The 9323-nt window shown below is 38.3% G+C and overlaps 2 protein-coding genes across 2 annotated transcripts; one reads left to right on the top strand and one right to left on the bottom strand.

Annotated features, from left to right (window-relative positions):
• Positions 1–815: 815 nt before the first annotated feature.
• LOC113005186 lies at positions 816–5556 on the bottom strand. The gene is made up of 7 exons (XM_039457564.1): positions 5163–5556; positions 4588–4992; positions 4184–4455; positions 3640–4037; positions 3246–3513; positions 1280–1523; positions 816–1090 (listed from the first exon to the last, which is right to left on the bottom strand). The coding sequence occupies exons 1-7, from the start codon at positions 5554–5556 to the stop codon at positions 816–818; spliced, it is 2256 nt and encodes a 751-aa protein (XP_039313498.1).
• Positions 5557–8085: 2529 nt separating this feature from the next.
• LOC120359571 lies at positions 8086–8823 on the top strand. Its single transcript, XM_039457563.1, has one exon. It carries the CDS (start codon positions 8086–8088, stop codon positions 8821–8823), a length of 738 nt encoding a protein of 245 aa, XP_039313497.1.
• The last annotated feature ends 500 nt before the right edge of the window (positions 8824–9323 follow it).

Below are 9323 nucleotides of genomic sequence, written 5' to 3'. Positions count from 1 at the left end.
AAAAGATTTTTAAATATTGTTTTACTACTGAGAAGTAATATAAATTTGCATTAACAAAATAGTATATTAAAATTGCAATCTTTGATACACAAACAATTGTTATCACCATGATATCACAACTTATTTAAATATTCGTCGTTTAAAAGTGGATTCCTATATCTATTAGATTTTTATTTGTGTAAAAAAATAAACGTAAAGTCTATTGTTTAATATAACTTTTAGACTTAATATACATAACGTAATTTTAATCTGCACCTTATTTATCTTTGTAATATTGTAATAGAAAAAATTAATAATTGATTCAGATTCTACTGAAAGAAGAAAAAAACCAAGAAACGAAGGAAATAATACACTCGACAGAATTGCTGATGCTGTTTGCAAATCCAACAATGATTTGCTTTTACCCCCACCTCCAGTACCAGATGAAATAGATTCATTTTTGTCAAGTGTAGGACATCGTTTAAGACGAATGCCGCTTCGAGCGCAATTAGATGTAATGCAAGAAATATATGATATTACATGTAGAGCATTAATTAGTGAATATAAGTAAAAACACCATTTATTTTTTACTAAGTCACATAAAATTAAGAATTGTTTTGTTTTATGATTTATTTGATTTACGATTTTTATTTTATTTTATTGTTATACGTATACATACATATATGACTTTGTTTTGTTTTCATTGCAATTATTTTATTTTTAAGTATATTTCTAAACATATAAGGGACGAGATGCAATCAAACATTTCTGTTAGAAATAAAACAACTTTTATATTGAATACCAAATTTCAATGTTTATTTTATTTTAACATGTATTTAGCAGCGGTCATATTGCCACGATACAGCTCCTTCGTTATTAAAATATTTACAAAATTGTTCACGAATTTCCATAGCGTTACGAGAACAATTATTACTACCAGTTTTATTTATATTTATTAAGGCACTATTGTGTATATTTTCTCTCCAAGAACCAGGAATAAAACCCTCGGAATCTTCTCTATCAATCAGCGTCGGCGTTACATATTGATTTACATCTATGTCTTGTTTTCGTATCCAATTGTGAAGACACACAATTGCTTGAACAATCTCCACTGATTTTTCAATGTTACAAATAATAGGTTGTTTTAAAATTCTCCAGCGGCTTACTATAATACTAAAAGTGTTTTCTATTGTTCTTCTTGCACGACTAAGACGGTAATTATAAATTGTTCGTTGTTCGATTAAATTTTTTCCAGGGTAAGGCCGAAGTAAATAATTTGTTAACTGAAAAGCTTTATCACCAACAAGAACATAAGGTAATGATTCTCCATTTGATGTTAAAGGTCTTGGTTGTGGTAAATTCATTTCATTATTATAAAACTTTTGACCTATGAGAGAATCTTTAAAAATGCCACCATCACTACGTCGACCATAAGCGCCAATATCAACATATGTAAAACAATAGTTGGCATTACAAATTCCAAGTAAAACAATACTATGAGTATGCTTATAATTAAAATAAGAAGAGCCTGCATTATTAGGACACTGAAAAAAAATGTTTGTGTTATTTACTTTTGTGCAAACAAATACATTTAGGCCCGATTGCACCAATATTACTTTGACTTTAAACGAGATTTAACTATGTGTCTGTCTTTATTTATTTAGAAAAAAAGATGAAGATAGATACATGTTTAAATTCTCGCTTTAAAGCAAAAATAACATTGGTGCAACCGGATATTATGTATTGGAAATATATGTACATATATATAAAATATGTACCTGAATAAAAACATGTTTTCCATCGATTGCTCCAATACAATGATTAAAATTCCATTTAACTTCAAATTTGTGAGTAATATCCAACCAATCTTCTTCTTTTAAATAAGATACCCAGTAAACACAATTATAAAACAGTTATATTATAATAGCTTAATGAAACAGAAAGTAACGGCAATATAATGTGTGCGTTACATGTAACTTGCATGTTAGTTTTAATTTCTTACTCATACGAAATTGCAGTTATATAACATCCATATAACCAGGCGCGGATTTACGTATTTTGCCGCTTGGGGCTGAAAAGTAGCAGCCGCCCCTTGTACAGTGAAAATTAGAATTTTTATAAGAAATGCATAACGCAACCTGAACATGATGATTCCTAAGTGTAACAACTTTTAACTTAACAAGTTTAATGCCTATGTAAAATAAATTCCAAATGTAACAGCTTTTAATAGGTTAATATTAGGATATAACTTGTCAACTTGTATATACAGGGTGACCCAGAAAATCTGCCCATGCCCTCATGGGTTGATAGAGCAAGTAAAACTGAGAAGAAAAGTCCTTTACCATTTTTCGAAATTCGCAATAGTTAACGAGATAAAAATTAATTAAAGTCGGTGAATGAAGGCGTACTTTCCCTACCCGCCGCGCGCGGGATCGCCTAGCCGTCACCAAGCTAGGACCAGGCGGCGCGGCGAGGAGGGAGTAAAGCAGCAACTACCCGCGCGGGGGGGGACCGCCTGGCTGTCGCCGAGCCAAGAGCTTGGTAACGGCTAGGCGGTCCCGCGCTCGGTGGGTAGGGAAAGTACGCCTTCATTCGCCGACTTTAATTAATTTTTATCTCGTTAACTATTGCGAATTTCGAAAAATGGTAAAGGACTTTTCTTCTCAGTTTTACTTGCTTTATCAACCCATGAGGGCATGGGCAGATTTTCTGGGTCACTCTGTATAATATTGCAAAAAAAACCTACGCGCATTAGCTGGTATTGTAATTGATTATTTATTATATTAAATGAATTATTAAATACAACTCAGAGTGTGCCACGAGGCTGCACGATAGGACTTCACACTCCGGTTTTTTGTTTTTTTGTGTTTTCTTATTTTTTAATTTTTTTTTATTTTTTAAAGTTTATTTTTTTATTTGATTTTATTATAGTTTAATTTTTAATTAAAATGTTGATTTTGACAATAAAATACTTGTTAAATGAAGGTCCTTTAATTGTGAATTACTTCTTCAATTATTACTTATTTTATTACCTTTCTACGCGACTGAGCATTAGCAAATGAATCAATTATATCATCATAATTTATACGTTTTGCGATTTCTGACTCAATTGTAAGAACTGCTGAATAGTTGAGACGTTCATCACACATCGTAGATCGGAGATAATTTTTGACGCTCCGTAATACCGAGAAAGATCTTTCTGCTGAACAGTTTGTTACAGCTATGCATAAGAAGATTCTAAGTACGATATTAATGTAAGGATATACTTCTTGAAGGCCTTTATCGTAAATCATTTTGCAGATCTCTCGAATAGTGCTTGGAGGTTCATTTAAATTTTTTAAAAATCCAAAGAAATGGAGACATTCATTTTGAAACGATTCTGAATCTGGCAAGTCTTCTTTGTATTCATTACTTAATCTGGTAGCATTTTTAGCAATAGTTTTATTATCCATTGTAATTCCTTTAGTTAAAAAACCAAAACTCGTGCTTAACTTTTCATAGACTGCTTTTCGACGTTCTAACTCTGCAACTATTCTATCAATTATGACATAAAAAGTATTGATTTTAAAGTTTTCTCGCCCAATAAATTCGGTTTCAAAATTTCGTGATTCATCGTCTTGGAGTTTTCTTATCTTTTTTCTTTTCGATATATCTTCATACTCTGTAACAAATGATTTTTTAAGAGCAGCATTTTCGTAGGTATCAAAAGTTTTCCTAATACTTTCAACATAGTTTATTAGTGAACCATATAGTTCTGCTACAGTATAAAGATCAATGTCAGCTGCTTGGAGCTTCTTGTTAGAAAAATAAAATCTCTGTAATAAATTATCCCATACTGAAGAAAGAATAGCTGTTTCAAGACGTTGTAGTTGTCGGAGGATACCTGAAGCTTTACATCGAGTACAAGATTTTTCTGTTTCATCTTCCGCAATTGATGTAAGAGCCTCAATCACTTCATTCCAATCTTTATTAAGACTCTGACACGCGTCATAACGAGCTGACCATCGTGTTTGTGACAAGCCTTTTAGAGTTCTGTTTTCACGTTGTGTTAAATGTCTCTGTAATATTTCCCAGCGATAAGTAGAACTTGAAAAAAATACATACAAATTTTGAAGAAGAAAAAAAAGGCATTACTTTCTTTACAACAACTTGCTGCATGTTCTCCAACTAAATTCAAGGAATGAGCTGAGCAGGGAGAGTATACAGCATTTGGAGAAATTTCATTAATTCTAGCTTGTAATCCGGCATATTTTCCAGACATATTCATGGCATTATCATATGATTGACCTCTACAATTTGCAATATCGATATCAAAACCCACAAGCACAGTGACAACAGCATCAATAAGTTCGATTGATTTATGACCAGCATTCGGAACAAAACACAGAAACCTCTCTACAGGATGTCCATTTTCCAAAACATATCTCACAATCACTGCAAGTTGATCAGTATGAGATATGTCTGGACTTGAATCTACTATAATAGAAAAATACTTGGCACTCTTTAATTCTTTAATTATTTATTTTGTTACTTCTTCAGCCATTAACTTAACGAAATGTTCATATGTAGTAGAAGATAAATACGAAGTGTGGCCTTGACCTGGATTACCGTACTTAGCTATATGCTCTGCCAAAAAAGGATCGAATTCAGAAATAAGTTCAAGACACATTATAAAGTTACCACTGCTTGACGAACCAAACTTCTCGATATGACCTCTTAAAGGTAAACCTGCAGTTACCAAAGCACGGACAGTGGCTACAACCCGTTTTAAAACGTTGCGCCAGTACTTTTTCTCTGTGTCTATTTGACAAGAAAAATGTGTATCAATTTTTCCAAGAGTGTTTGATCTCATTTTCATTTCTAAAACATACGACTTGTGTTCAAAAGAATTCTCGTGATTTTTCAATGCATCATTGCCATGCTTCCAGTCGTCAAATCCTTCTTTTGCTATTTTTGTAGTTCCACCAAATAATTGACAAGGAACACAAAACACTGAACCAGAACTTTCTGATACTACATTAAATACGATCGCTTTACTATTTGGCCATTGACAAGTTGGGTTTTAAATAAAGATTCATTTAAATATCGATATTGCTTACCACAAAGTCTCTTTGAGCGGGAAAAATCAAAATTTTTATCATGAACATGATCTTGGTTAATTCCATGCTGCAAAACGTATTTACGTGTAGCATCGTTTATTACCCATAAAGCTGGATCCTTTACAATCACATTAGAATTAACTGCCAAATTATTACTTTGATTGATATTAGTAATAGAAGACGAAGTAGTTGGCTCTAGGGACTTTGAGGTGAAATTAGAATTAGGGTCTATGTTACAAGCTGTTGGTACAATTTTTTTGATATTATCCGAACCAGTAATGGGAAGGAGCTGTTTTGAAGAATCAGCAATGGAAATGGCTGGTTTTTCAAAGTTATTTAGTTGATTAACAACTTTCGGTTGATTAAAGAAACTATCAATTTTAAAAGTTTTTTCTACGATACTACGTTCTCTCTCAGCCTTATCCAACCTACGTTTCTTGTACTGACTTCCACTTAACCGTATTCGTCCGTCACTCATGTTTCTTATATAATATTTAAAAAAAAATTGAAGGCTGCGACAGCAATCTAATGCAAATTATAAAAAAGGAAGTAAAAGGAAAAAAACGTAAAAAACTGCGATTAATAACTAAAATTTATATATACTAATCAAGAAATTTATTTGATTTTAAAATACAAAAGATAAAACATAAAATATGAAACACAAATGGATATAATATTGTCGCACGCTAATTCTCACGTATCGTAAGTATCGTTGCCGATTGCCGGCCGCCGGGCCGATCTCATATATGTAATAATCGATGTCTAACTTCTCTTGCGAGATAGGGTTGTGGCGACCGGCGAGTTCTCTCTACACTATTCGTAGTCTATGGTCGAAGCCGGGTTCTGCCGAGCAGCGCTGCGTGAGCATTCGAACTCTGTATGTCGTCGAGTTACATGCATGTGCCCGTACACATGCCCGCGTGTCGGTATAATCAGTGCGTCTAGTTGTATTGCATCACTCTTGTAATTCTCGCTGTATAACTTCTATAAGTTGTAATAATACATTCGTCAATCTGGTTAACAGTACAACGCGTACCAAATTAATTACGACCTGACATATTTCCCGGGCTACAAAATAGCCCACATTGGTGACCCCGACGTGATAGGTCGTTTCGGTGCGTGCTTCGAGAAATTGTCTCGTCAAGGCCCGTGCGTAGTCCACCGGCTTCCCAGGGGACACGCGACGGCATTTTTCTCTGTTCCAGAACCTCTTCGCTCAGCATTCTTGGCGAACGACGCAGATTTTCCTGAAAAGGGAAGTGCCTTCGTGCCGGCCGGCAAAGCCGTTGGCGCAACGACACGCCATTGGGCGACATCGGTAGGGAGACACGTTATTCGACGAGAACGTCTCAGCCATCGCGTTTCAACGGGTGGCCTGTTCGACGGATTTCCATCCCCGGCGAGGCTATTCCTGACGCATCGGCTAGCTACCTCTTCTTCAGTGGCTCTGCGCAGCATATTGCGACTATTCGCAGCTCATCGCAGCCCGTTGCAGCTCTCAGTAACCGACGTGGCGTTACGCAATTTTTTGCCACGCATCATCCGACATTGAGGCGTCAGGACATCGCCGATCTTCGCGGCTCATCGCAGATCTCGACGGTGCATTCCGTCTCTTCAGGATCACCGAGACCTTCGTCCTCGTAATGTACTATCTCTCTTATTTGCCTGTGCCAGTGTACGCGTCCGCGTCAAGCTTTTGACCCGGCATTTCAAATCGAGAATCCTCGCGCGTAGCAACAGCGCTGTATCATGCTCGCACGCCATTGGTGCATTTCGAACAACGGCTACCGCACAACGACATTGTCACTTTCTTTCTCGTTTCGTACGCCTATTTATGGCAAATATTAAAATATCGCAGGCCGACTTTCTGTTAAGCGTCTAGCTACGTCGCTTTAGCATTCGCACAGGATATATGCATTTCTATCGTGGCGTCATTCGGGTCGTAACGTTACGCCCGTACCATTACTATTGTGTACCGACTTCTCACGTTCTTTTTTTTTGAAGTCATTTTGCTTCGAGGTTCCTCTGAACTCATCGAATAGCAACATTGTCGTGTTGCCGGCGACTTAACTCAACGTTACGCGTTAGTGTTAATTCAATGATTTAGCAGTCGTTTCGCGTCTCTGTCGCGTACGCTCTGTCTGTTCACATTTTAATCGTGCGCTGTCTTCAATAACTGTTCGCGCGGTTTGGCGCTAGTTGTTACGCCAATTTTTGCGTTCAGATAGTAACAGTCGTTTTCGTTACTCGACTCATACCATTGTCACTATGATTGACGAACCGCCGCGCGTTGAAGCTTATCGCGCTCCTAAGATCCCGCCGTTTTGGAAAAGCGAACCCGAGGCGTGGATTCTACAAGTAGAGGCGTCATTACGAGTCGCGGCAATTACCATTGACCGAACCAAGGCGGATTATCTCCTCACCGGCCTTGACAGCGAAGTGATCGCGCATATCGCGGATTTACTCAAAGCCGATCCTCCGATCGATAATTTATTTAATAGCCTCAAAGAGCGTATTCTATCCGTCTATGCGATTTCTCCTGAGTCGCGCTTGCGGACCCTATTGAAAGGTCAAGTCTTAGGGGATCAAAAACCCTCGCATTTATTAAACCGAATGAAAAACCTTAACAATGGACAATGCAGTCCACAAGTTCTTCGGTCTCTATTTATCGAGCAGCTTCCTGACTCTCATAGAGCGATCCTAGCGGCGATAAATGAGCAGGATCTACAAAAATGAGCGGAAATTGCGGATAGAATAATGGAAATTAACAATCCTAACACCTCCGTGGTACCTTTTGTCGCATCCGCGTCTAAACAAAAAGACATGGTATCCCCGTCAGATATTGACAAGAAATTGAACTCTATCTCAAAACAGCTCGCCGCATTAAACAAGGAGGTATTCAAATCGCTTCGCAGGCGATTTTCGTCTCGAGGCCGTTCTCCCGGTCCCCCGAGCGACGCTAAAAAAACTGACAAACAGTCAGGACTTTGCTTCATCCATCGTAAATATGGAGAAAAGCGACATCCTGTCGCAAGCCCTGTTCGTGGAAAAACAAAAACGCGACGGAAAACTACAACCCCCTCCTCGCACAGAGACGGTCGGGAGATATGGGGCGTCTCAAAGCCGTCTTCACATATATGATCGCATTACCGGTCGTCAATTCCTTGTAGACACGGGCGCGGAGATTTCTATTCTTCCCGCAATGCCTCGCGATAAAAAACAGCCGACCGAGCACAAATTATTCGCGGCTAATAACACAGTAATTGATACCTACGGCGAGCGTCGCCTTACACTAGACCTGGGTCTTCGGCGACCTATCGCGTGGAATTTCCGCGTTGCTGCCGTTTCCCACGCCATTATTGGCGCAGATTGTTTAAAGTTCTACCAACTAGTGGTAGACTTACACAAGCGCCGGTTCATTGACTCGAAAACCAAACTTTCCGCCGTCGGCGAAATTCGAGTGGTATCAAATACTAAAGTCTTTTCAGTAAATCGCGGATCTAAATTCGCAGACATCCTGTCAGAGTTTCCGGATATAACGGGGGTAGATCAAATGATTCCTTCAGGAACTCGTGATGTCGAGCATCATATCGCGACCTCAGGCCCGCCCGTTGCCGAACGTCCTCGTCGTTTAGCGCCTGACAAATTAACGGCGACAAAAGCCGAATTTAAACGGCTTATGAGTTTAGGCATTTGTAGGCCTTCAAATAGCTCCTGGGCTAGTCCACAGGCTCCATACACTTAGTCCGTAAAAAAAACGGCGAATGGCGTATTTGCGGTGATTATCGTCGTCTCAACGCGATAACTATTCCGGATAAGTATCCGATACCTCACCTGCACGATTTCACTGCCAATCTGGCAGGGAAAACCATTTTTTCTGTTCTAGATCTCTATAAAGCGTACCACCAAATCCCGGTGGCTAAAGAGGACGTACCCAAAACGGCCGTCATTACCCCTTTCGGCTTATTCGAATTTGTCTACATGACTTTCGGGTTACGTAACGCCGCTCAATCGTTTCAGCGTTACATACATCGCGCTCTTCAGGATCTAGATTTCGTTTTTGTATACATCGATGACATTCTTATTGCATCCTCCTCAGAGCAGGAGCATAAGAATCATCTGCGTATCGTCTTTCAAAGACTCAAAAAATACGGTTTATTCATTAACCCAACTAAATGCATTCTTGGTGCACAAGAGGTTACCTTCTTAGGCCACGTAGTTAGTCGGGACGGTATCAAGCCAATT

The sequence above is a fragment of the Solenopsis invicta genome, chromosome 14 (assembly GCF_016802725.1).
Source record: "Solenopsis invicta isolate M01_SB chromosome 14, UNIL_Sinv_3.0, whole genome shotgun sequence".
NCBI classification, from domain to species: Eukaryota; Metazoa; Arthropoda; class Insecta; order Hymenoptera; family Formicidae; genus Solenopsis; species Solenopsis invicta.
Note: the sequence above shows the minus strand (reverse complement) of the source record. Positions and strands in the feature narration are given on the sequence as shown.